Below are 27,981 nucleotides of genomic sequence, written 5' to 3'. Positions count from 1 at the left end.
GTCTGGGCCTGTATCTCCTTCTATATCTCATTAATTCAGATAATTTAACTGAAATTGCTGTCAGTACATATGAGGTAGTAACAGCTGTCTGTTCTCATTTTGCCACAACTATTTGACTCCTGGTAGACTGTATCCAATAGGATGTACCATTTGCAGTGAAAGACTTCCTTACCTCTCAGATGCTGATGACAGAAATTTCCTGCACTGTAAGATGATAGATTCTTTAAAAATTAAAACAACGGGTTATAGATATAACTATTGGGAGCTTATAGCATTATCTCTCTAAAAATCTGTAGAATATAGGAGTTAAACTAGCAGAGTAGAGGAAGAAAGTTTAATAAAAAATAAGGGTGGTGGGTTTGAATTCCTCTTGTCTTGGGGAAAAATAAAATCTTTGCTTTTTCCAGTAATAAACCATCATCAGAAGGTTTTAAATTTCTCTTTTCAGGGTGTGGTCTAAATTACCATAAGAGATGTGCATTTAAGATCCCTAACAACTGCAGTGGTGTACGGAAACGGCGCCTGTCAAACGTGTCTCTCACAGGACTCAGCACCGTTCGGACAGTTTCTGCAGAACCCTCACCCAGCATGCCTGATGAAGCCCTTCTGGTATGGGATTCCCTAGCTATAGAGGTTATGGGTATTGTTGGTAATAAACAATGACATTTAGCACTCTCTGGTTTTGCCTATTGTAGACTACATAGAAGAGTTCTATGTAAGTTATAAAGCATTGCTGTGAGAAAAAGCATCTTGATGTAGAGGGGAGGTCACCAGCTTAAGGATTGTATGTTTAAGGTATGTGTCACTTCTGATACTCCCAGGAGTTTCCTCCCTTTGTCAAGAATTTTGCAGTTCTAAAGGTGCCACTCATGCTAATGTGAGTAGTTGCATCTTGGGGGATGTCTCCTCTGGAACTAGAAATTGAATTTCTTCTGTGTCAGAGCATTATATCCATTGGTTTATGATACAGTAAAAATTTGCCTCAGGAGAACACTGTGACCCTACCACCACAGTGTCAAACTGAGTATCTGTCATAGTCAGGGCTATAGTTGTTTATTTGGAGCCTGCATGTTTAGCATATTTTTAAGTGTTCAGAAGAAAACTGATATAGATCTTCCTGGTGAATGTATGTGTATGTCTGTATATATGTGTGTAGATATACATTTAGATATACAGTATACACACGGGTACACATAAATATATCTTATACTTGTATATACATTATAGTCATGCTTCCCATCATGAAAACAACTCTTCTGAGAACAAAATGTAATGACTGTAGCAAGTTAAATTTTTTTTTTTTTTATCTTTGGCATATTTGTTCCTTTCTACACTCGTGGTTATAATGTACTTGAATAGTTAAGAATTTATACTGTGTGTAAATGAATCCACTCCTAAGTGAAAGCTTTGAAAACCTTAACGTTTGAAAGAGAGGAAAGACTTTTTAAGTACACAAAACAATTATCATGTTTTCCTCTCAATTGGAATATTAAACTTATTAAACGTGACATACTAAAAGGACACTATTGCAAATGATGTAGACCTGGTGTTATATGCGGTACCATCTATGAGCCATAATTATGTACTTATCCTACTGATTATCATTAGCCTAAAGCTACTTGGAAATTAAGGTTAACATTAACAATCTGTTTTTTTAATTGAAAAGCTGCATAAATGAGCATGGTGCTTAAGTTTTGCAAAAACTGCAACAACAAATCTTTGTAGATTATTCATAATTCTCAGTAGGTTGTTTCAGAAATGCTGACTTACTCAGACCAAAACAGAAAATTTTAAAGGAGGCTGGCCCTAGTTCTGAACTGTTTCAGGAATTCTGGTTAAAAAAATTGTGAGCATCTTAGTATAGTGTCTATAAATATTCACTGCAATGTATAGTTACAGGATAGCAAAAAAAAATTAATTTGAAAACTTTTTTAATTTTAATACTGTTATTTGCTGATACATTCTTACATGACATACCTGTTTTCCAAAACTACGTGTTTTAAAACTGTTGAGAATATTAAAATTGACAGTGAAGAAATACAGTAAGTTTTACATATACTGCAGACTATACTTCCCTAAGAACCTGTAATTATGAGTGTACCCATGCTGATGGTTCAGAACATCACACATGCACACACACGTGCATGTTCAAAGAAAACATGTTTACAATAGGTACAGAGATGATCACTAGACCAGAGAAATGAAATAGCTTTCCAATTTCATTCTTTATTTCAGGAAATCATGGTATCATTTACCAGATTTTCAGACATGCTCTCACATACGGCTTCTGTACGTCTTTTGTTTTGTTTTGGGTTTTTTACATTGAAGTGTTTCAATTTTTTTTCCCCATTTTTTTAAGTGTCTATAAGCTTTGTCAGTTCTCCTCTATCAGGTCTGTCCTTTGGACTCCATTCTTCTGCAGTACTTGTGAGATAAGTTTTATGGCAGTTTATACTGTGATGCCAGTCTAAGCATGCACTTTGGAATGTGTTCCTTTTTTCTACAGTCTGCATGAATATACTAAGCAATAGCATCCTTGTTCACAAAATCATACCATTCATTATACGTATTGATGTGGCACTTCAGCTACTGGTAGCAAAATATAACCCATGTTTGGGACTACTGAATTCGTCAGGTATCTGTCAATTCGTTAAATAGGACTAAAATACTTTTGCTTCTATTACTATGTGGAGTCAGAGCAGTTGGGAGAGAAGTAGTTCGTAGAATTATTTACTAAGTTATGATTTCAGAACTTTTTGTCCATCTTGTGTGAACCAGAAAGAAGCCAACTTTAGCTCACAGTGTTAAATTCAGCTTGTAAATCTGGCTTCTGGAAAAATGACACTTACAAAGTTAAGACAATTTGCCCTAATTTAGGAAATGGTGGCATTTAAAAAAATCTTTGAGACAGGATAATGTGTATCCTGCAAAGGGTACTTTAATTATCCTTTCATAGGGGATCACCACACACAAACACAATTTCATTTTATGTTTAAATGTATTCATAAGCCAATAAAGCAGTTCATTTGAGTTGAAAATTGACTGGGGACTACATTTGACTACAGCTTTAAAAATCTACCTCCAAAGAATAAAATCTGGGCAATATCCTTTTTCTGATTCTTAATTTAGTAGTGTAAAACTCATCAACAGAAATGCTAAAAACAAGTAGAACTAGGAGAATGCTATGTAACCCAGATTTTTACCTGTCATAGCTCAAATGCAGTTCTTTTGCATTCTATAGCATGGAATGAGACTATAAAATAATCCCACTTTCATGCTTGCTTCTAAAGTAACATTATTTCTTTCTTTTTTCTCTCCCTTATTTCTTCTGCTTTTTCTTCTTTCCAACTTCCTGTCTCAGTCTCCTGTCAGCCCTGGCTGTGAGGTATGTGCTGTATTTACTCCCTATCATATTATCAGGAACATCCTTTTTTTATGAGTATCAGTATCAATGTGAAGAAATGCAGAAATTTAATCAGATTAGTATATTACAGTCTTAAGAATTTACTAGCATTTGTTTTTCTTCTAGAAAGAGTATACCCAGTGTGACACTCCAAAGTCCAGGTTCCAAAGTGAAGGTCATAATTCTTATACTTAACAGTAAAATTAGCTAACATTAAAATATTTTAATACAAAAGTGGCTTTTTCATTTCTTAGGCATGATAGAGGTCATTGGTTGGACTGAAGCTCTTTTACTGACAGTACGACATGGGAAGAAAATTTTAACTTCATTTCAGGACATTGGGAATTTGCTGGAGTAATGTATAAAATTAATATTTTATTTTAAGCTGAACAAACCCAACCTTTAAGTGCTCACCAGCAATAAGCATGTACTGCAGTTTAGTTGCTTTTTCAGAACATGGTTTCATTAAAAAAAAAACACAAAACAAAACAACCCAACAGTCAAGGAATATGTGGAAATAAAAATAAACGGTGCACAGCTAAGTTAAAGCTATATACGAAAAGAGTATCAAGTCTAAATGAAAAACAGTTTGGTGTTTTTTTAATGGTTACTTCACGTCAATGGATGTCCTCTTTGAATTTCAATATGGATTTTCCAAAGAAGCTATTCATGTTTAAACTATGAAATGTTGGCCTCTTTCCCTTGCAGCATATATTTGAGAGGCAGCCAGAGAAGAGCAGGCTTTGCAAATGTTTTCCTTTTTAGTAATACTACATAGATAATCTGAGGAATATTTTGTTATGGTGAAATGAAGGTTATCATCTCTTTAAAAAAAGTAACTTTATTTCTTCCTAAAACACATATATTCTTTTTGTAGAAAAAATGCATTTTGTAGATATATTACAGTATTACAATGCCACAGAATACCCATAAAACAATTAAACAAACATATATAGAATATGGGTTTTCTAATATCCAAGATAATTTTGTTCTAAGTATGTGCTATCTTAAAAATGATGAATCCATCAATTTGGGTAGTGATGGATAACCCTGTATCAACAGTAATTAAAAGCAGTAATAATTTAAAAAAAAGGTATTTGGAGGAAAAACAAAATTAAGGTTTTTTTTTGTAAAAGAAAATGTATTAACCATCTATGTTTTTACTTCAAATATATTTACATGAGACAATAGAATTTTATTTCTATTTATTTTTATATAGGTTACCATTATTTTGGTAACTTTTCCTCATTCTTCTAGAAGTGATGAATGTCGATATACTAAAGTTATTTTAGTTACATTGGAAGTGATTTCTCAGAAAAAGCCTAGCTGGGCTTTGCATTTTATATAGCAGTGCTGTGTTTCACAGGGCACAGGTAAATGGAATATTACAAAGTCACTTACATATTTACTTACTTCGCTTTTTCTGAAGAATTTGGGATTATTTTTTACTAAATATTTTAAAATTTAAATAATTTTAATTGAAAAGACTATTTACCTATCACTGACAGGCTACAAAGCACCAGGTGTTGCCTGCCTCTGCAGATTTGTTATGAGCAGAGCTAGCTTCAGGCTTTTCAGCTATATATAGAAGAGTGATTTTGCAGAACTAGGACAGTAGATTCTCTGGAAGGGAATTGTCTTGAGTGAGTTATAGGTGGTCATTTTCCCTTTCTTCCCTTGTACCCAGTTCTTAATACAGCTGCTCTTTTCTCTTACTCCACTGAAATAAGAAGCTCTCGTTTCTAGTGACTCAAAAACTCCCACTCTTTTAAGTGTGAATTTCCCACACTTTGAAGATGCATCTCCTTTTCCCAGTTCCAGTCCCTATAGTGGCTCCCTAGCTTACTGGACTGGAAAAAAGGAGCCCTTGAGGAAAGGGTTAAAGAAGAGTTTAGGATGTTGCAGCTGAGATCAGCTTCATGCCTTAAGCCAGTTGTAATTAGTAGGAGTCTTTCTAATGGCTAGAATAGAGTTCATTAGACCAAAGATCCTCCTAGGCAAAATTAATATTTTGTCTTGAAGAAAGACACTCAAGTTAACTGTAAATTAATACCACTCATAGTTATATTCTAGTTTGGCATCCCCAAGTTATCCTTCCATGCCCTGGTGATATGCACTGCACATTCCTCCATTTTATTGGAAGACTTTCTCTCTACTCATTTGTTTAATAAAACAACACATGCTTTTTTCAAGAATGTTCCTTGAAATTTTTTGAGGTTCAAAATCTAGATGTTATTTATAAAAAATAAAAGTGTAAAGTATAGGCTGTGAACTAAACCAATCCCAAGTAATGTTTACATAAGTGACATATTCACCAGGAGACTCTAGGGTCATGCACTGAGCAGAACTGAGAATCAAGAACTCAGTGAATCTGACACTTGAAAGTTAAATATTTAAATAGGAGTTTAAGTTAATTCCACAGTGTTTTAGATATTATTTTTTAGGGGGGGTTGGGTTTGCTTTTTTTTACAATTATTTAAAATATTAAATTATGTTAAAGGTTAAAAAAAAATCAACCAAAACTATTTAAAATATAGTTCCCTTTTTTCTTGAAGCATTTCGTGTCTTTGATGTTCAAAGTCAAACTGAACCCTAAATTAAAACTTTGTAGGATGCAGAAAGTAGATTTGGAATGGCTTACCTTACATATTGCTGGGCCATAAAATGATAGTAATCCCTGTACTAGCTGCCATGCACTAAATATGCTGGGATGGAATTTCTTGTGAAATGTCAAAGTACATTTTAGCTTTTCTGACCTCATTTGCCCCAGTATGATTGATTCAGAAGTTCATTACAGCCAGATGAAATCTAAAAGATGATCAAGCCAATTATTTTAAGTTAAAAGATGTATATTTAGGACAGCATTAAATATTGCATCAGTTGTGCACCTCTAATATTTTCCAAATATCTCGGGAGATAGATAGGTAGAGGGGACAACAGTAAAAAGTTTAAAGATGTAAATGTTCTGAAATTTCCTATGTGCCATGTGTGATATTTCTGAATGCAACTTGTTTGTGAACTGTTGGAGAGGTTTTATGGTTATCTGATTCTTCAGCTTGGAGGAGGAGAGAGGTTCAGGTTGTTCTTGTCCTTAGGTAGTTGCCACTTGCTATTACATCCCCAATCTTGTTTCTGGGGAAGACATACAATAGTAACAGCAGTTGTCAGCTTATGAGCCTTCATATAAGTAACCATTAAACTGAGGATGTGTACTTCTTGTGGGACTGTGACAGTAGGAATTCTAAGGAGTGCATGATATGCCTAAGTAAACACACATTCAGAGCTAAGTTCTTGTAGTTTCTAAGTGCTAACACAAGGATTTGTACATGTTGAAAATATAAAAAAGTGGCACATCCTGAAGTACGCAGTTTACTTTCCTATAGCATCTCTGAGACATTGTTCGTGTTAGTGTTGGGTCTTGTGAAATGGTATAAGATCCCAATGGGCAGTTTGTACTTTGGCAGATATAGGAAATTAGGACACTTTTATCTCCTCTTTTCCTGGCCCACACATGTTCAATGGCACTTTCTAATATATAAGCTTTTCCAAAAACATTTTCCAAACCTGTGGCTTTGGTTAAGCCCAAAGACCTACTGCTTATCCCTGATTCAGTAGAGATGGTGTGGAGACAGTGTCAGGTGGGACTCATTTACACAGACATTGGAGGAAAATATGCAATTCTGAGTGAACCAGAATTGTGCAAAGATTCCTTAAATAGTTTTGTCTTCAGTTGGAACTTGGCTAAGATACCTTTGTATCATGGTATGTGCCTTCTTTTTTTCTTTCATAATAGTTCTATGCAGTTGGCACAACTGAGCTACTGAGTGCAGCTTATGATGTGAGCATCCTAGTAGTGCAAGAGACTTACATTAAAATAATTTCTTGCTCAAAATTATTGTACTTAAGATTATAAAGCATATAATAGAAGAGCAATCTAAACCTAGTATTTTATAAGGAACTTGTGTCTGTAAGATGCAGGAAAAAAAGGTTGGTGCTGTGTAAGCCCTTTTATGCCTAATTCAACTAGCAAGTCCTCTGTAAAAAAGGGCTTTTGTTTTGGGAAATCCGTGACTCAGAAAAGTCAGCATAGTCACACAATAACTGCTGAAACCCAGTAATCTTGTTACTTTACAAAATAAGTCAGGTTACAGACAGAACATTCAAACCACTGTTTGCTGTCTGAGTGGAGGAGCAGGGTACATAATAATTTCCATCTGTAGATAGTTTAATATTAACAGTTCATAGTGAAGTCAGTTCTTTGATGTGTTTACACATGTGACACTGAAGTGTTTTTGAAGCCATAGCTATTTAACTATGGAGCTTGTAGGATTAAATCATACACTTGACTTAAAGAGTGCTAAAAGCCTCAAAAGACAACACAGTTGATTGCAGTCTAAGTGTGGTATTTCAGTATATTTAACTGAAGATTTGTTTCCTTGAATTCACTTAATTACAGTCACATAGTTTAATTTGTAAAAGAAAGTCAACATTTGCATTGCATTAAAAACATAGTAGTCCTTGTGGTTACATAGATATCTAGCACCTCATTTGACAGTAGCTTCCTGTGAAGAAATTGTATATGAACATATTAAGGCTTTATCCTCTGCCTTCAATACAGGAAGGAAATGCATGTTTCAAAGCTGAAAATATAACTTCATACAGACAGTTATTGCTGTTTGTTTCTTTAAAATATACATCACTTTTCTCAGTTGTCCAAGTAAATAAATAAAAAAGAAAAAACAAATCAAAACCAACCTAACTCATGATAGTTTGTTTCTTTTGTTAAGGCAAACATTTCAAAATTGTAGGAATACCTGAGTTGGTTTTATTTGAATATCTCAGTGTAAAGTACTGGAATAATGTCAAAATACTTTTAAGATATTGAGCCTACGAAAGGTTAGCGTTAGCACTGCTTTGTGAACAGTTTTGGAAAAATATGTATTTTGGAGAATATAGGATATGTAGCCTATTTTCTTCTGAGTGAAGGTTACTGACTTAAATGTGTTTCTGCAAGTATGATGTAAAATGAGGTATCAGTTGTCAAAATGGAAGTATTTCTTTTCTGACTTTTTTAGAACATGAAGGCCTTCAGTAAAGTTTTGTCAGAATGCCTGGGACAGTTTTAATGTGACTGTTGAAACCTTTTAAAAGAAGTCAGGCAAACAGCAGTCTATTTTATGTTTTAGGCTGGCCTCTGTATCTGATTGCAGGTCTAGCCTTTGTCTTCATTCCCAAGACACCAACTCTGCATCCAGGTAGTCAGCTTTTATTGCTTCGCATTAGCCCCTTCAGCATCTCCCTAAAGTTTCTTTGATTTCTGTGCCTGCAAGTGATAGGTGTGGTGCTAGAAGACAGTCAGGCTCACCAGGGTAATAGGAACAGCTGAATTTCATTGTCAGGGAATCAGTATTTATTTAAGTCTCTTAATTGTATTTTGCAATGGATTTGAACAAGGTAAAAAAGACAGGAAAGATCTCCTTCTGAAGTATTTTTACTTTTGGGGCAATGGTTATATGGAGGACCTTCTCCTTTCAGCAGTGACAGGGTTCTGCACAATTACTTTGTGCTTCTGTCTACTGTAGACAAATTGTTGTGTCTTTGAATAGTTTTTAACAAAGCTTGCCAGATAAACCATGAGTAGCTTCAGCATATTCCCAAAATTCAAAGTTGAAGAAGGAGGGGCAACGCTAGTAAGGACCATGCTTGAATGCCCCATGTTGAAGAAAAAGCTTGGCATCTCTCCCATCTTGGAATTAAAAATAACCCTTTTTTTCAGAATGAAAATGTAAGCAAACACTGGATTCTGTTAGATATTCTCATAGTTTAAGGCTTAATTGAATTGAAGGCTCTGAATGAGATTGGTGTCACTTGTTTGGCTGAACATCTGTATAGTTAAATATCTGCACATGTTTCTTTGTGTTTGTTGTCACTTGGAAAATCATATTCTGAGCTGTTAAAGTATAGATTACCTTGCTGGGATGATTGTTCTAAAGAACTGTTTAGCGTTCAGAGCTGCACAGGCTGTTAGTTTCCATGGTGTAATCCAGTTAAGCAGTCATTTCCTGGGAAGTTTCCAGATCTGCTGAGTCAGTAGCCTGGCTGACTACCAGGAAAAAGTAATTTATCTTTCTAAGAAACAAAGCACACTGGCTAAAGAAGAAGGTGCTTTGTGGAAGAGATTCTCACTTTTGCAGTGAAAATGGAACAGTTACTCGTTTTCTTTTGGGGGCTTTAAATTGTGGAATCTGTCTGATGCTGGGAGTGTTGGAAGTTAAAGTTGAGGGGTTATTGAGAGGAGTTCTGGAAGATACTGGGAGAAGAAGCTTATCATTGACAAGAGGGAGGACATGCTCCTCCTCCTAGTCAGTCATCAGAGGGGTGTGGAGTGATGCTGTTTGCTACTGCCATGAGTTCTGAGCTGTCACCAGCTTCCCTTCCCTTGATAGTTCTGAGAGTAGCCGAGGGGTCACATTGTGACTGTCTGGAAGAGGGAGGGAGTGCAAGTCCCTCATATCAGGCCTGAGCATGCAGGAGAGAGACCAGATCCATGACTACTGATGTATGGGAGTATAGTATGGGAGAAGATGAAATTCAGCTTTACCTCTTTACCCGAAAACATTGTAAACTAAGAGTTGCTGATGTGTTACACCATATGCCACTTGTAAAACCTGATGTTTTCTCAGAGCTATGCAGAAGCATATATTAGCACATCAAAGCTGAAAACTTGCCACCCAACTCAAAAAAACAAAACTTGCAGCAAATAATTTGTCCAACACTCAAACTGTACCACAACTAAGATTTGATGAGACATCATCTGGGCAGCATATCTCAGTGGTCAGAGCCAAAGCTGTAGGGAAATGTGTCTCTCTGATAATCATATAAGTGCCTAAGATGAGTCTTAGTACATTTCAGCAACACTACTGGAGTTTGTAAAATTGCAAGGTATTTGGTGAGAAAATCTGGGACAAACAAGATCTCTAAAATCCTTTGAGCATGAGGTTAACTAGATAGAAGTAATTTGGATTTTTTTTAAAAGCTTTTAATACTGTTCAGTTGCCAAAATAATTTTTGATTTGGCAATAATTTGGAAAATGAAGGCAAAGTGATAATAGTAAGTTTAGTTTAGATTAGATTAGAGGATATCAGATGGGAATGACTGGTTTTCTAGCCTTCAGTTATTATTTGCAGATGACGGTAAGAAGATGCTGAGTTTTAAATTAGCAAGCTGCATCTTGCAGCTTTTTTTTTGCCCTCCTTTCAGTGTTAATTGTGGGTGTAGTTTGGTTGTTTCTTAAGTTCAGCTACTGGGAGAAGGCAGCTTTCTGGGTCAGTTGATTTCTGGGGTAATTACCTATTTACATGAGTTGAGAATATAAGGTTAATAATTTCTTTCAGAAATTCTTTTTATTCCATACCTTAGGTTGTATGTCTCACTTTATATATATTTAGCTACGTGCATTTATACACCTATTGTGACACATTGTGTGTAATCTAAATGTGGCTTACCACATTTGATAGCAAAATTATAGTGATAGCAAAAATTCTAAATGAAGGGGATGGAAAAAACTAATCTCTTTTGTATCAAACTCCTGCATGCACATGGAATAAGGTAACTAGTTTCTAATATTTATACAAAAAATACAGCCTTTCAAAGTTAAATTTGGTATAAAACAGAAAATAAGAGGGGTAAAAATGGCTTGTGTGTTTGTCAGAATGCAAAATGCTTTTCTGAGAAATTTTTAATATTTTAATTCTTTTTTCTTTTTTTTCTTTTTTTTTTTCTTTTTTCAATAAAACCCTGAAACCCTGTTTCAGTCACAATGTGGAATGTATGACAGTAGTGTCAGCAAAGATAGTGTTTGCTATCATTCAAATTTTTCATAAGCAGTCAGCGAGATTTGCACTTTCTATTAGTATTTAAAAACACGTTTCTTTTTATGACACGACTTACTGTTCATGAGGTGAGTGAGTGTGATAGTCTTTTAAAAGTTAGAACATCATGATTATTTCACGTGTTCTTTTTATGTATTTCACAGCAAAAGACACCATCAGAATCATTCACTGGGCGAGAGAAGAGATCAAATTCACAATCATATATTGGGCGACCTATTCAGCTTGACAAGATCTTACTGTCCAAGGTTAAAGTGCCTCACACTTTCGTCATCCACTCTTATACACGGCCAACAGTTTGCCAGTACTGCAAGAAGCTTCTCAAAGGGCTTTTTAGACAGGGTTTGCAATGCAAAGGTAAGCAGACACCCCTTAGGTACATAAAAGCTAAGCATAATAAAATTAGTAAATTAGCGTTTGAGTGGTTACTATGTAGCCTTACTCATGGTTTCCTCACCAAACTGCCTAGGTGTAGACACATGTACAATTACATTGGATTAAACTGGAGTCAAAATTACAGTAATTGCTGTTCTGCAGGAGCTGTCTGCATGGCTGTTCATTTTTACCCTGCAGTACATCTGCAATAGCTCACACCTTTTTGGTTCAGGTGTAAATTATCTTGTATTTAGCAGTAGGTGAGCCTGTGCTCACAGGCAATTACAGCATAATAGTTAACACAAAAGACTGTATTCTTCATTGTTTTTAATCTGCAAAATTTTATGTTGAAGTATGTGCCTGCGTCCCAGTAGTTCAGGGGTTTGAGGAAGTTGTAATGGAATTAAGATGAGCTTATATGAGAATTTAGAACCACATTTTTCCAGTGTAACTAACTAAAGTGCTTTGAAGTCTCATGCTGTTGTACCGTAGTAGGTGCTGAAGTGAACCAAGCTGCTTGGATTGTAGCCTAGACTACTGGTTCACCTTAGCCAGCTAGAGGGGCCTTAAATGCAAAGCCTCGTGCATGGTATGGTGTTAGATAATGTTGGCTATCAGATTCTTAAAATCACCTTCCTTCTATTAAAATAAGCAGTAATCGCATAGGATTAATCAGTATACTTTGTGTTGCTTCTTTGAACTAACTCCCTGCAAAAATTCAGTAGCATTCATTTAACTTAATATGTGACTCTGATGTGATTTAACTAAAGCAAAATATCTATAAAGGCATAACCTGTTCCATTTCATTTTGAATCCCAATGACATAAGCAAATATTAACCTGGTTTTAAAAAAAAAAAAATTGCCTACAGTTTGGCCCTGCTACACCTCAGTTGATTTTTGGATCTGAAGTTAAATAATTTCAAGGATATAGACAACCTTGGTATATTCCTTCCTACTGTTTGCTTTTCCAGGTGTGTTATTAACTTACAGCTTTTAGTTTAAATAAGATGTGTTCAGAAGCCAAAATAAAAAGTTAAGATGAAGTCTAATAAAGTGCTACTTACACATATGAAAAAAGTAAAGGTAGACTGAAATAAAAATATCTGGGAAATAAGGAAGGAATTGAAGGAACCATCCACTGAAAGCAGCACAGAAGTTGCTTTGAGATGTAAAGAACAAATATTTTCTCACTTATAATTGTTGGCTAGGGTTCTGCTGTTTCAATTTTCAGTCAGCAGTTTTTGATATGTATTCAGTCTCTTCAACTGCAGGAGATATACTGGAAAAGCAGCTCTAACTTTGCAGCCAAGCACTTGGGTCTCCCCGTCACTCCGCTAGCCAAGTTGAGCACACCCTTCAGCTGCAGGTAGTGCCTCCACCCAACTGCCCATTGTAATGCTTTCTTTTCCCCCTAAGGAAACACACTTCTAGCATCTTTAATCCTGTCCCTTCCACTGGCAGATGGCATGCACCCAGGATAAAGAGTGATCTTTGGGCATGTTAAATCTGTAGTAGTGTGCAGTGGTAGAGCTTGACATATATAGGCTCAAGAGCAGGAAAAAAATACAATTGTGTCACAGGAAGAGAGGTGTAATTCTGCTGTATCCCTTTTTTCCTTAACAGACTGTAGGTTCAACTGTCACAAACGTTGTGCTCCTAAAGTGCCAAATAACTGCCTGGGGGAAGTTGCCATTAACGGAGGTAAGTTGCCCTAACAGCGGTTTCTGTCATTGTTTAAACCATCAGTTAAATAAAAGAAATGTAAAACTGAGAACTATGCAAAGACACAATTTTCCACTGCTTGGGAGTGGCCTTTCCTCTGCAATATTTCTAAGTCAAAGATGAAATGTGGGAGGAACCCTACAAGTGGCTCAGAGCAGAGTGTGTGTCTTCCAAATAGGTGTCAGTGACAGGCTCAGCCTGTGCCTCAGAGATGGTGTCAGCAGCAAAATGGTCTGACTATCATGGCCTGTTGAATGCAGAATGCTAAAGTAAAGCAAAAAGCCATAACCATGAGAAGGTGGTATTCAGATACAAACACAAAATTGCTTTTTAATCTGGGGGAGAGGGAAGAAGTGTTTGCTTTAAGATAATCTTACCGAGAAGGAAAAGCATACCTGGAAGAACTGGGAATGCCATCCAGGAAAAATTCCACTAGTTACTGTTGGTATAAAATGGATCATATCAGTTGCCAGAAATAAAGGCTTGAATATCTGCCGATTTTCCCATACATGTGCTGTCAGTTTTGTGTCAAGTATAGAATTTATGGGTAGGCTTGACAGACGGCACTGGAGGAAAAAAAGGGTGGTTGTAGATGAGTTGTTGATTGCCTTGAAAATGTCAGTTTTCCATGTAATGAGGGAATGAGAAGTGTGGTGAAGTGTTCAGTTTCTAATGCATATTACTGTGTTAAGTTGTCAGCCTAAACTGCTTTTGAGGCTAACAGAGTATTGTCTTCTCAGGAATCTTTTTTTCAAACTTTAAACCTGTGAGCTACTTTATTGAAGACATACCAACAATTTCCAAAATTGGGAATGTTAACTAAAATTTTTCATAGTGTTTTTCATAGTAGTGTGACTGTATTATTAGAAAGTACTACTGTTTAAAGCCAATCCTTGTAGGCAAAAATATTTTGGATGCTAAGTATCCAATTTGAAACATTATAAGGTGCATGATGTTCTGGAAGGTTGCCATTGCACTCCTACTGCATGTCCTCTCTGATGCACCTTAAGCTTCACTCTTGGAGTCACTATTATTATTTTTTAGTCTTTACACAATTTATACCTTATTTATGGTATGCTAGAATGGTTAGGTTTGGAAAGGACCTTAAGATCATCTAGTTCCAACCCCACTGCCGTGGGCAGGGACATCATACACTAAACCATATCACTCAAGGCTCTGTCCAGCCTGTCCTTGAACACCGCCAGGGATGGAGCATTCACAACTTCCCCAGGCAACCCATGCCAGTGCCTCACCAACCTTACAGTAAAGAATTTCTTCCTTATATCTAACCTGAACTTCCTCTGTTTAAGTTTGAACCCATTAACCTAGTAGGCCCCCTCCAGATACCAGAAGGCTGCTATGCAGTCTTCACACAGCCTTCTGTTCTCCAGGCTGAACAACCCCAACTTTCTCAGGCTGTCTTCATAGGGGAGGTGCTCCAGTCCCCTGATTATTTCTGTGGCCCTCCTCTGGACTTGTTCCAACAATTCCATATCCTTTTTATGTTGAGGACACCAGAACTGCACAGAATACTCCAAGTGAGGTCTCACAAGAGCAGAGTAGAGGGGCAGGATCATCTCCTTCGACCTGCTGGTCACGCTCCTTTTGATGCAGCCCAGGATACGGTTGGCTTTCTGAGCTGCAAGCGCACACTGAAGCCAGCTCATGTTCATTTTCTCATCGACCAACACCCCCAAGTCTTTCTCTTCAGGCCTGCTCTGAATCTCTTCTTTGCCCAACCTGTAGCTGTGCCTGGGATTGCCCAGACCCAGGTGTAGGACCTTGCACTTGTTATGGTTGAACTTTATGAGGTTGGTATTGGCACACCTTACAAGTGTGTCAGGGTCCCTGTGGATGGCATCTCTTCCCTTCACCATATCAACCAAACCACATAAGTTAGTGTCAATGGCAAACTTGATGAGGGCACCTCAATCCCACTGTCCATGTCACCAACAAAAATGTTGAACAGGATTGGTTCCAACACCGATCCCTGAGGGACACCACTCATTACTGGTCTCCAGCCGGACATTGAGCCATTGACCACAACTCTTTGCTTGCAGCCATCCAGCCAGTTCTTTACTCACTGAGTGGTCTGTCCATCAAATTGATGTCCCTCCAGTTTAGAGACAAAGATGTTGTGTGGGATAGTGTTGAACGCTTTGCACAAGTCCAGATAGATGACATCAACTGCTTTGCCCCTATCCATCAGTTCCATAGCCCCATCATAGAAGGCCACCAAATTGATTAGGCAGGATTTCCCCTTAGTGAAGCCATGCTGGCTGTCACCAAGCACCTTGTTGTTCTTCATGTGCCTTAGCATGCCTTCCAGGAGAATGTGCTTCAAGATTTTGCCAGGCACAGAGGTGAGACTAACTGGTCTGTAGCTGTCTGGGTCTTCCATATTCCACTTTTTTGAAAATGGGGGTTATATTTCCCTTTTTCCAGTCGTCAGGAACTTCACCTGACTGCCATGATTTTTCAAATATGACAGACAGTGGCTTAGCAACTTGATTCGCCAGCTCCTTCAGGACCCACAGATGAGTTTTATCAGGTCCTATGGACTTGTGCACGTTCAGGTTCCTAAGATGATCTTGAACCTGATCCTCTCCTACGGTGGGCCTAAGGTCTTCATTGTCACAGTCCCTGTATCTGCCTTCCAAGGCTCAGGTGGTGTGGTCAGAGTATTTGCCAGTGAAGACTGAGGCAAAGAAGTTATTGAGAACCTCAGCCTTCTCCAAATCTAGGTTAGCAAGTTCTGATAGCCTCCAGAGAGGGCCCACATTATCCCTATTTTGTCTTTTGTTTGCTACATACCTGTAGAAGCTCTTCCTGTTATCTTTCACATCCCCTGCCAGATGTAATTCTAACTGGGCCTTAGCTTTCCTGAACTGGTCCGTAGCTTCCTGGATAATATCCCTGTATTCTTCCCAGGCCACCTGTCCTCACTTCCACCTTTTATAAGCCTCTTTTTTTCCCTCTAAGTTTCCTCAGCAGCTCCTTATCCATCCAAGGAGGTCTCCTGGCCCTCCTGCTGCACTTCCTTCTAGTTGGGATGCAACACTCCTGAGCTTGTAGCAGGTGATCCTTGAATATCAACCAACAGTCTTGGGCCCCTCTGCCCTCTAGGGCTGTATCCCATGGAACGTTACTAAGCAGGTTCCTGAAGAAGCCAATGTCTGCTCTCTTGAAGTCCAGGGCAGTGAGCTTGCTGCACGCTCTTCTCACTGTCCTGAGGATCTCAAATTCGACCATCTTGTGATCACTGCATCCAAGGCTGCCCTGGAGCGTCACGTTTCCAATGAGCCCTTCCCTGTTGGTGAGCACGAGGTCAAGCATGGCACCTCTCCTTGTGGGCTCCTCTATTACTTGCAGAAGGAAGTTGTCTTCTACGCAATCGAGGAACCTCCTGGATTGCTTGTGCGGGGCCGTAACTTCGCTCCAACAGATGTCAGGGTGGTTGAAGACCCCCATGAGGACAAGGGCCTGTGAGCGTGAGGCTTTTCCTATCTGTCTATAGAGTACTTCATCCACAGAGTCCTCTTGATCAGGCAGCCTATAGCTGCTGTGGACATCCTGTGGGATATCCTGTGGGATATGTGGACATACTGTGGGACATCCCCACAATAATGTCCCCCATTGCTGTTCTCCCTTTGACCCTGACCCAGAAGCTCTCTGTTGACTGCTCACCTGTCCCCAGAAAGAGGTCCATACTCTCCAGCCTATCACTGATATAAATAGCTATTCCCCTTCCCTGTCTGCTGGGCCTGTCTTTTCTAAAGAGCCTGTAAGCTTCTATTCCAACACTCCAGTCATAGGAGCCATCCCACCATGTTTCTGTGATGCCTATTATATCATACCCCTGTAGACATGCACACATCTCTAATTCCTCTTGTTTATTCCCCATTCTACGAGCATTTGTATTGAGGCATCTGAGCAGATCTCCGAATGAAGCCAACTCACTGGCTGGAGCGGTTTCACAGGGCTTTGAGCAACCTGGTCTAGTGGAAGGTGTCCCTGCCCATGGCAGGAAGATTGGAACTAGATGATCTTTAAGGTCCCTCCCAACCCAAACCCTTTTATGATTCTAACTCTTAGTTGTCTATCCTAAATGACTGATGTAAGGTCGTTAGGATTATCAAAGGCAATTTCATCTTGCTATCTCATTTCTATTCTTACAGTAATTTGATTCACATTGTTTTCAAACTTAATAAAGTATCTGTCACTTTGTCCATCTGCTGTGTGATACATTTTGCCCAAAATAGTAAGTGAAGGAAGAGCTGAAGTAATAAAATTCCAAGTATGGTCTCATTAATAAACACATTACATCCTAAATGTAGGAGGCTATTTTTAACTGATTGTGGGTTTATTGAATATAGAGATTTAAAAAGTGTTGTAGGAATAGCAAAGAGATAGCCTTGCACCGTAAAGTGTCATTCATGAGTGGATGATTGTTTCTGCTAGAGATGAACTATAATGTATCTTTCAATCACACATCCGTAACTTATATCCAAATATTTTAAGACTACTCTACATGGAAACAAACCTTTCAGTTGTGCACTTCCAATTTGACTGAGATGCCATCAATTCAAAACATTTTGCTGTCAGTCAGATCAGTGTGCTTTTTCTTTTGAGGCATCATCTACACTGACTGTCAAGAACATTCCTCCACACAATTAAGGCAGAAGTTTCTTGGTGAGACTATTTGGTGTCTTCCATGTGATTTCAACCTTACTTCAGATTACTGAAACACTGCAAACATCCCAGAAAAACTAGTGCTGTTTTTACTGTCTGACAGGACTGATGATTTTGCCATGTTAGATCACAGCCTGTGTAACAGCAGGTTGGGTTTCTGTGTGTGTGTGTGTTTGCTTCATTTTGCTTGGGGTTTGGGGGGGGTTGTTTTTGTAATGTAAGTCATTAGGTCTTCCACAGAAATCCATTCGTAAGCAGCAGTACAATCAAAAGTTATTTCTTACTTTCATCTTGCTTAGGTATATCTAATCTTGAAACTGGAAAGTTTAATATAATTTAAATATAACCTAGAAGATACTATTAATACTAAGCCATAGCCAAATAAGTTAAATCCTAAGTCTTCATGTTTTTTCTATGCCATTGAACATTTAAATATTTATTTAATATTTCTTTTATAAAAGCAGGAAGCGTTATTTCACTAATAGGGGTTACTGTTCCATATTGTGCAGCCTTCACAGAGAACACTTGTTCCAAGTGTAAAAAAAAATATAGTTCACATTATGAGTAATTGTCTTGGGAGTTATTTCAGTAGTTCGTCGTCATGTCATCATCATTATTACAAAATTTCTAGCTTTGAAATTACTTCTCTTCTTGCATCAGTTTTCAACTCTAGCCTGCCAACAGCCATCAAGCCAGTACACAGCATTCAAGCTGTATAGAAAATCTGTCAGATCTCAGAAATAAAGCTCATGAGTATAGAATGTTTGTTAGAAGTCCATGGATAAGAAATTCTGCTTTGACTTTGGCATTTTTTATTAGAAAGTTGTATTTCTGAAATTATTTTGGTTTGATGCATTTCCAGTTTTCTTTGGCGATGTTCTAAGTAACTGGTTAAAAACCACACTTAACCAGCACACAGAGTACCAAGTAAAGGTACACCCAGGCTGTAGAGTTCCAAAAAGAACCTGAGGTTTCCTGAAGCTCAGAATGTGTAAGGATATTGTGATTGGAGTATTGTATGTTTTCATATAATAACTTCAGAAACAATATTCCAGATCTTCTTAGTCCTGGGGCCGAGTCTGATGTGGTCATGGAAGAAGGGAGTGACGACAATGACAGTGAAAGAAACAGTGGTTTTATAGATGACATGGAAGAATCTATAGCTCATGATTCTGAGATGTCAATGACAGGATGCCATAGTGACAATGGGGAAATGCAGGATGCTGATCCGGATCATGACGAGTCTAACAGGATGATCAGGTGAGCTGGGGAGTTAGTTTACTTTACATCTTCTTTTGTGTTTATTTGTAAGTATCACGTCTAGGGCTCAAAGGGGAATCTCCATGGACACTATTCTCACTCACTGAGAATGGAGAGAGCTAGTGGTATGTGGTGGTTCTGGAACTGCAGTGAGATTGCTTCACTGAACATATGTATTAGGAATTTTAGAGAAGCTTAAAAATTACTGTAAAGTTGAAGTAGCAACTGAAAACTGATGTGCAAGTAATAGTTACAGGTCTATTCTCTTATGAAAAATATGTAGCGAAATTATTTGTGCATAAGCAATAGAGAACAATTTTTTGCCTTTTTTACTTTTTCGCACCCACACCCCCACCCCAAGCATTCTTCCCTGACTAATAGTGCAATGCCAGGTCATTGAAATGAGCAACAATAAAATTTAAAAAGTTGTGTAAGTAAGTGGCTATGGTATAATCAGCTTTAGGTAAATTGTTTTCTGCTTTAGATACCTTTAGAAAGAAGGAAAGTTTGGCAAACCTCAAGTAGTACTTTGAAGCAACTTACAAAATAGGTTAGTGGTGTGAAATGACTAATCAGGAAGGAAAATGAAAATTGAGTTGTGCAACTTACCTCAAGATGTCTGAAGAGAACATTATTCACTTATTGGAACTGTACAGAATATTAGGAGGGGAAAGCAGGGATTATTCATTGTCAGGCAACCTAGAATTAATTAAAATCCTTTCAGCTGTAATTTCCTTGATGCAAGGGGTCTGTACCTTGAAGAATTACAGAATATTTTTCTTTCCACAGGTCCCTGTTTGACCTGCAGTCTCCTCTTTTACTTTACTTGCTAGGAGTCTGTATCAGTAACGTGTTCCCCTTAGTTCTCTGTAACTAACATATAGCTGTTGAACTAGTGGAAAGCAGTCTATTTCAGCAGTGTGCAGGTTTACCTTCCACAGCAGGGAACTGGTTTTCATACTGTCATATTCACCTGCATAGATACTGTATATAGACACCTTGTATCATTGGAATATAAGCCTCTGCTTATATCAGAAAATCAATGTCATATAACATTTTGAACGTTATGGTTGTATTAAATGGACAGCATTGCAGGTTTTCAAAAGATAAATAATTATAACTATGAAAAACATTGATAGCCAAGGTACATGTTTTACTTAGTTGAGGGGCATTCCTATATTTCCTGTAACAGCTTCCCCCATTTATTTCTAGGTGATCATCCATATTCATGTATTATTTTTAACTGGTCTGTAAAAGGCAAATAAAAATGTAAACCTCTTGCCAGTACGGGTAAGAATACTTAAATCGGCACTTCAGCTTATTTGTTCATTTTTAGGCCAAAAAAGAGGTGTTAACTGTATGTTACAGTCTTACTGAATCTTTAAGACAGCACACTTTTTGCATCTTGATTCGAAAGTGCCATTTCATAAAATGTTTCTTACTTCCAGAATGCATTATAGTGAAGCAGGGCCATTTGCAGACATCCACAGTCACAGTTGTGGAAACTTAAGATACTATTCTTTTCCTGGGCATTTTTTGCTCTTTTTTCTTGGAGTTGTGGTACCAGTAGCTCTGCTGTCAGGGCAGACAACACAAGCTGTCTGCTGTGTTTTCATGTACAGCACAGCATCTCTGTTTAAAGTTCTGCCAGAAATAACTAAGCACTTACGTTCAGGACTGAAGCAGATTATGAGTCCACATTCCATTATGCTCAATAAGCTTTATGAATGGCTAACTCTAACAGCAAGGAAAGTGGGCAGATGTGCTTGTTCTTTCTTACACCTCTCTAGCTAGATATTCCAGATTTTATCTGATAGTGCTATCAGGCATGCTGTCAAGTTCCCATGCCTTCCTGACTTACTGTGTGTCAGCTGAGTCATGGAAAATTTCAGAGTGCATACCCCAGGGTGCAAGACAATGGGACTTTGCTTTAGGTGTTTAAGGGTAAAATAAATTATCTTTAAACCTCTTTCCTGCAAAGGTTCCAGCAAATTCTCTGCTGTGCTCTGCAAGGGTATGCACAGCTAGGCAGCTGCCACATTTTCCACTCTGTAAACTGTCATCACTCCATTGTGTGTTTGAACCAGAAAAAGATTGCAGGATGGTAATCTGATGGACAAAGTTTACTTAGGTCATGAGAGATTCAAGATCAAGTACTGGTCTGAATCATGCATAGCATAGGCTTGAGCGATGGCTCTCACACCCTAGCAGAGGCCCTAGTCGTTTGCCCATCTTCTTAGCTCATCTTTAGGAACATTGTCAGGGGGTGTGTGTGTGTGTATGTAAGCCTTCAGAAGTTCTCTGACATTATGCTGGTGTAATCTCATGACACTTGGAGTGACAAAACAAAATAGTGTCCAATCCAGGTCTGATAATGATGAAAAATATAAATCTGGATATAGGAGAAATATTGATACTGATTTGAAAGAATTTCTTTTTTTTTGTCCAAAGTTACCTTCTTTCTAAAAGCCTTTATTGATCTATTCTCAAGCCCTTCAACCAGCAACAATATTCCGTTAATGAGAGTGGTACAATCTGTGAAGCACACAAAAAGGAGAAGTAGCACAGTTATGAAGGAGGGCTGGATGGTTCACTACACAAGCAAAGACACACTGGTAAGAAATGTCAAGGAAGACCTGTCTTGCTGTACATACTCTGTGATAGTACAGAGTACAAATCCTAACAATATATTGATAATTTGCAATCACATAAGCCATTTTTTGCAGTTACTATGATTCCTAAAGTCCTGACTTGTCTTAACTGAGTCATCATAAGAAACAGGAGGCAGTTATAACATGCAAAAATAACCTGAATATGTCAGTTGTGTTATCAGAGGCAGCCAAATGTAAATGACATTCTGAAAGAATTAAAAAATAATGTTAACACCATAGGATTTCTGGAAAGTAGCTTCACCTTGTAGCTGCAGCCTCCTAGATACCCTCCTGAGAGGTGAATTCAGACTTTTGTAAAAGAGAGTTAGCGTAGAAAACAGTTATATTCTTTCTGACCTGCTAAAACAGGAAAAAAGACTTCGGTATATGGCCTTCTAAAGTGAGCTGGGGTGTTATAACAGATATGAAAAGAAAGTTTAATTATTTTAGCATCATACCTTTAGTAATTTGTGCTGAATGTAATGCAGACATCAAAGTGACATTTTAAATTTTTTAACTTGGGCAATTTGAACAGAGCTGGGTTATTACTGAAACAACAGAGGGTGGCCTTATAAACCCTAAACTCAAATGTGAAGTCCTCATAAAAATTTTGTAATGGGAAATGAATCTTTATCATTCACAATTCATCTCTTCAAACTTAAGCAAAACCTGTTGGAAGTGATGCTTTTGAGAAATGAACATTTCAGTAATTTACTTGGAAAATGCTAGAAAGCTTTTCCCCTTGTTTTTCATTGCAGAGGAAACGACACTACTGGAGACTGGACAGCAAATGCATTACACTTTTTCAAAATGATACTGGAAGCAAATATTACAAAGTAAGGAATATTTTTCAGTCTCTTTTTGCACCACCAGCAGAATATAATGATTAAACTGAAGAATTAAGAAATGCTTACTAAAAGTCCACTAGTATTATAACTTTGTTCTATGTTTGTATTACTTATTTAAGCTGCATATGCGTGTTTTGCCTTTCACAAAAAAGTCTCAGATCAGACAAGTATCAGCTAACAAGGACTTGTAAAATACATATTGTAGAAATACAGTTCAGCGACATATCATGATGACATGTCACATGCCAGCGACAAATTCTGCCAAGAAACTCATCTGACATTGTCATTCATAATGCAAATTATTTAAAAAAAGTTAGGTGTAGTATATATTATTTTAATTCTGTCCTTTGGACATTGTGTTGTGATTTTGATTGTAAAAGGTTGTTTTAATGCTCATATCCTTTTAGCTGAGACAGTTAAATGCCTAATCCTTAGGCATTACTGCAACAAGTTTAATAATGGAAAGTATTTTTTTCATATGGCTTCCTCTCAGGAAAATATGTCACTGAAACATGCCCTAAGTGTTGTTCATGGTGAAACAATGAAGTCTGTGCATATGTGAAAGATAGCTTTGGAACCTTAATGTTGAGTAGATTTATTCTGCAAATAATTTATTGCAAATAAATTATTAAATAAGGAGTCAGCGGGGTTTATTTGTCTCGTGGGGTTCTGTTGATACATGGATGGTGCTGCTCTTTTCTGATGGACAGATCACTGCTTTGTCTGAAAAGTTTAATTAAATGATTAAAGTTCTGTTTGGTTTTGGAAAGAAACATTTAGTATTTACCATCAACAGTCCTCTGTGCCATGGAGTTTCAGGTTACAAGAGCCTTTTTGTTTGTACAAGAAGCAGGTGGTTCAAAGAAACAGCTAATTTCATAAATTAATTAAATAAAGGTCATGCTTTAGTTTTATATGTTGATGTTCTTTACACAGAAAGAAAAGTTTGTGGAGTTGTTTTTTTTTTTCATTTTAGGAAATCCCATTGTCTGAAATTTTGTCTCTGGAACCTGCAAAAACTTTCACTTTGCTGCCTCAAGGAGCCAGTCCTCATTGTTTTGAAATAAGCACAGCAAATATAGTTTATTATGTTGGAGAAAACATAGAAAACCTCTCAAGTGTTTCACTGAATAACAGTGTTATCAGCAGTGGTATTGGCATCGATGTGGCACGAATGTGGGAGATGGCAATACAGCATGCCCTGATGCCCGTCATCCCTAAAGGGGCATCAACTGGGTCAGGAGCCAGCCTACATAGTAAGTTTATTCATTTCTTCCTTTTCAGATGAGTCATATCACAAATGACATTGTTCAGTCTTAGAACACATTGAAAGGAAGTATTGCACAGCTGCTAAAGACTTATCACCTGTCTGCATATTATTTTAAACATATTTTAAATTTGTCATCCCTGTGTTTCCAGTTTATACTAGAACATATGTATTAATATACAATATGCAGATTTGTTAGCAAGCAGATGGTTGTTAGATTAGTAAAGCATCTTATCCACATTTGTGTTGCTCACATGAGTAATAGGCTCCTTGTGCAGAGGCATGAAGTTTCTGACCTCCAGTTGGGAATGAATAGATTTTTCCCCTGATTACAGTAATTTATGTTTTTAGCTATCTTGAGAAGCAGCAATTCACTCTTCAGGTCACTGCAGTGTAGATGATATTCTCCCTTTCATCACATTTGGCTTTACAACTGCCACAAGCATTGTCCCATGCTGAGATGAAATGAGCTCAAGTGTAAAGAACAGCTGTTCTAAGCACAACAAGGCATGGATGTTACCCAGGACCAAAAGGACTGAATGTATCTTTGCCTTTAATTTACATACCTTTGGGTAATTCCCTAACAAAGATGACAGCTTATGTAAACCAAACATTTACATTTAGCTCAGGTACTGATAAAAATTATCGCGGAGCACTACTATGCATCTGCTATTGCAGTTGCTCTGCTACTTGTACTCAAGCCTAGTCAGTGTAAAGCAAATTTGGGTATGTCTGCACAATTTGGATTAGGCCTTTTGTTGCAATATACACCCTCTTTAGCCCTTGACATCTGGATGCTATTAATGCAGCACAAAATGCTAATGAGATTGCAAGCCCTCCAGAAGCCAAGTAATACAACAGGCTGCGGCATTACATCTCCAGGCACAACAGTTTACATATCAGATTAGATTAGCAATATCCTTTGCTTTTTCATCTGCATTCCTGCATAAAATAGGGTCCAATTCTGGATGTCATTTCAATCAGGCTAGTTGCCTAGTGCCCCTGGTTTAATCCCAGTGTAGCTAAACAAATCACTCAGAATGCTGGACTTGGAATGACAGCTGCCTTCCTCTTGGGAACTCTGAAATTTTTCTGTATAAATTTGTACTTATCTTTGGGTTTTTTGTGCAAAAATTAAGTTAATCTGAGACCTTTAGAGCAAATTCCTATGGTGAACCTTCACTCTTCTTCTCAAAATATAAGACTTGACCATGTCTTTAAAACCATGCTTTTTTTCATGTAAGCATAAGGCAGTACATACGTTTGAAAACTAACTGTCAATGATAAAAAGCCTCTACATAACGGAAGCATTTAGTTCCAAACCCAGTCTGTTCCTAAAGAAAGGACAAGGGAATAAGCCATTTGGGGCAGAAGTTCTTTGTGCTGCTTACCACAACTAGGAGAGGTGCTGATAATGGAAAACGTAACGGAAACAGTTCCAAACCCAGTCTATTCCTAAGGAAAGGACAAGGGAATAAGCCATTTGGGGCAGAAGTTATTTGTGCTGCTTACTGCAACTGCGAGAGGTGCTGATGGGTAGTAGTGAGTAACTTCAGTGTGTAAAAATAGGCTTTATAGTGAGGACACTGGTTTTGATGAGGCTGAAATCCATACTAAGAAAATGAAAAAACAGTGTGAGTAGGATTCTAGGCAGAAATAGGGAGACACAAGCTGTGGTGCTCCAAAGAAACATTCTTTACTTCTGAAAGCGATGACTTTGTGTAGTACAGTTAGCAATAATAGGCATATTCTCCAACCTTATTGAATCCCTCAATAGGTTTGCAGTTGAAAATGCTTATGGGAACATCCAAAGCTCTTGAATTTGTGGAGGTTGGACCTGATGCACAAATATATGTTTTTTTGTTTCCATAATGTGTTTTGATGAAGTCCCTTAAGATAGTTGAAATGTGTATTACTTTTAACAGTATGCAGACCAATTTCAATATGTATTAGCCTTCATCTAGTATCAAATATGTTGTAGGTGACACTATAAATAAAACTTCTTAAATCCACCAGAAAAATTGGTTTACCCTAGTTGCATACATAACGCTATTTGCCTGAGATTTAAAGCTCCAAAATAGCATGGAGAAAAGCAATAATAAGTTTATAAATGGGAATGATGAAATTCCACTGTTAAAAAATTAATAATGAAGTGTATAATTCTGTTCTTTTCCATACACTGAAAATCTGTTATGCAAGTCACATATTTGTGGCCTGATGTAATTATATATTGGCTGGTAAATGAACAAGCTGACCTAATTGGTCCAATTTCTGGAGCTGTCAGTAGGTATTGATGTAATGTAAATGTCGTTTCCTATGACTACATGTTTGAACTAAAAGCACAGCAATCTAAAGTATATTTTACTCTTTTGCTTTCTTCCCCAGGGGATATATCCATCAGCATTTCTGTGTCAAACTGCCAAGTTCAAGAAAATGTGGTGAGTGTTCACTGAGTGCTGGTGCTAGATATGCAGTGATTAAACTTGCAAAGTTATTGATCTGCTTTGCAAAGGGTAATGTTTGAGGAGTACCCATCAGCCATTTTTTGTTTACTTTGTAAAAATTAACAAACAAAACAGAAAAGCTTTGATAACTTTCGAGAAAAATCATCTTCATGGCAACCTTTCTTGAGAAGCAAGAACTACGTATGGGTCATTTCATTTAACACAGAATTTGACTATGGGTCCTGCAGGATGCTGATTATCAAAAGGAAAAGAGAGCTGTAAAAGTTATTAATTCATGGAATTTGTCAATTGAGCTTTGTAAAGCTAATCACAAGCCTTGAGTAATATACCATATCCTCTAATCACCGAGAGATCAGATACTCTGTCTTGTGTGAAAATGAAACTCTCTCCAGTTACGTATGTTGTTACATACACAGGACACATAGGACATAGGAAATAAGGACATAGGAAATAAACATGACTCCCTGCAGCCATGTAAAGCTTTAGGCAGTTCTGGTGTTTGACAGGAGAAGTTTGACTGCTAGGCATGTGTCCATTTGTTTCTTAAGAAAAGGCAAGACAGCCTTTATTATCAACTTCTTGGCATTCTTTTACTCTTTGTTGTATATGCTGCTGCTTAAATGTCAGGAAAATGAAACTGAGCTTCAAGATACGAGGTTTGTTTTCATCTCCCAAATGAATCTGCTAACAGCTTGTGCTTTAGCCTGTGTTTAGGCACTAAGAAATACTGAGATATATGATTCAAATCCCTCACTGGCATGGATGGAATACTTTACTCATCTCAGTGGACAAACACAAAAAGCCAAAGCCCAGAACTGCTGATACTCAGAAAGATTTCTGTAAACTAAGAAACCACTTACATTTCCATGGCTGACATAAGCTGACATAGGAACTTTTTCAAGAAAATTTTAAATTCATAAGTTTTCCCTTTTCATAAAACCCAGCAGTCATTCCTTGATCTGGGATCCTGGGATATCAGGGTAGAATGCTGCTAATAAGACCCTCTTTATTTCAATATGTACTTTCATCTTCAGATTTCACAAAGTTTGTGTAATGCTGCATGATGGAGGCTACTTGCCTGGAAGTTAGCAGTAGCTGAAATATACTGAGGATTCAGCAGCTTTTATACCAATTGCAGTTAAGGTGGCTTTTAAGAAAACCCATGTGAATGTTTTTGACAGATAACATAGTTTGAAATGTACTAGAGTAAATGTATGCTGCTTCCCACTAGAAAAAGAAAATTAAATGCACATTTTGTTTCCATATCTCAGGGCTTAATATTTTTTATGCTTATATAAACAGGATATTAGCACTGTGTACCAAATCTTCCCGGATGAGGTGTTGGGATCAGGGCAGTTTGGAATTGTTTATGGAGGTAAGGCTTTTGTGCATTGTACAATATGCTTA

The 27,981-nt window shown here is 37.5% G+C and overlaps 1 protein-coding gene across 1 annotated transcript in view; it reads left to right on the top strand.

The window, feature by feature from the left end:
* The window catches only part of PRKD1 (protein kinase D1), a 135,187-nt gene that overhangs the window by 90,859 nt on the left and 16,347 nt on the right, over nt 1-27,981 (top strand). The window contains exons 4-12 of the mRNA XM_061463463.1: nt 449-609; nt 11,440-11,650; nt 13,293-13,370; nt 19,139-19,343; nt 21,835-21,958; nt 22,753-22,830; nt 23,819-24,098; nt 26,495-26,547; nt 27,877-27,949. Of these exons, the coding sequence (XP_061319447.1) occupies nt 449-609; nt 11,440-11,650; nt 13,293-13,370; nt 19,139-19,343; nt 21,835-21,958; nt 22,753-22,830; nt 23,819-24,098; nt 26,495-26,547; nt 27,877-27,949 (1,263 nt within the window). The remainder of the gene's footprint in view (nt 1-448; nt 610-11,439; nt 11,651-13,292; nt 13,371-19,138; nt 19,344-21,834; nt 21,959-22,752; nt 22,831-23,818; nt 24,099-26,494; nt 26,548-27,876; nt 27,950-27,981) is intronic.

The sequence above is a fragment of the Pezoporus flaviventris genome, unplaced genomic scaffold, assembly GCF_033815535.1.
Source record: "Pezoporus flaviventris isolate CSIRO_AGI_PZ_B2104156 unplaced genomic scaffold, CSIRO_AGI_Pfla_v1 ptg000036l, whole genome shotgun sequence".
NCBI lineage: Eukaryota > Metazoa > Chordata > Aves > Psittaciformes > Psittacidae > Pezoporus > Pezoporus flaviventris.
This window is presented reverse-complemented; position numbering and strand designations above follow the sequence as displayed.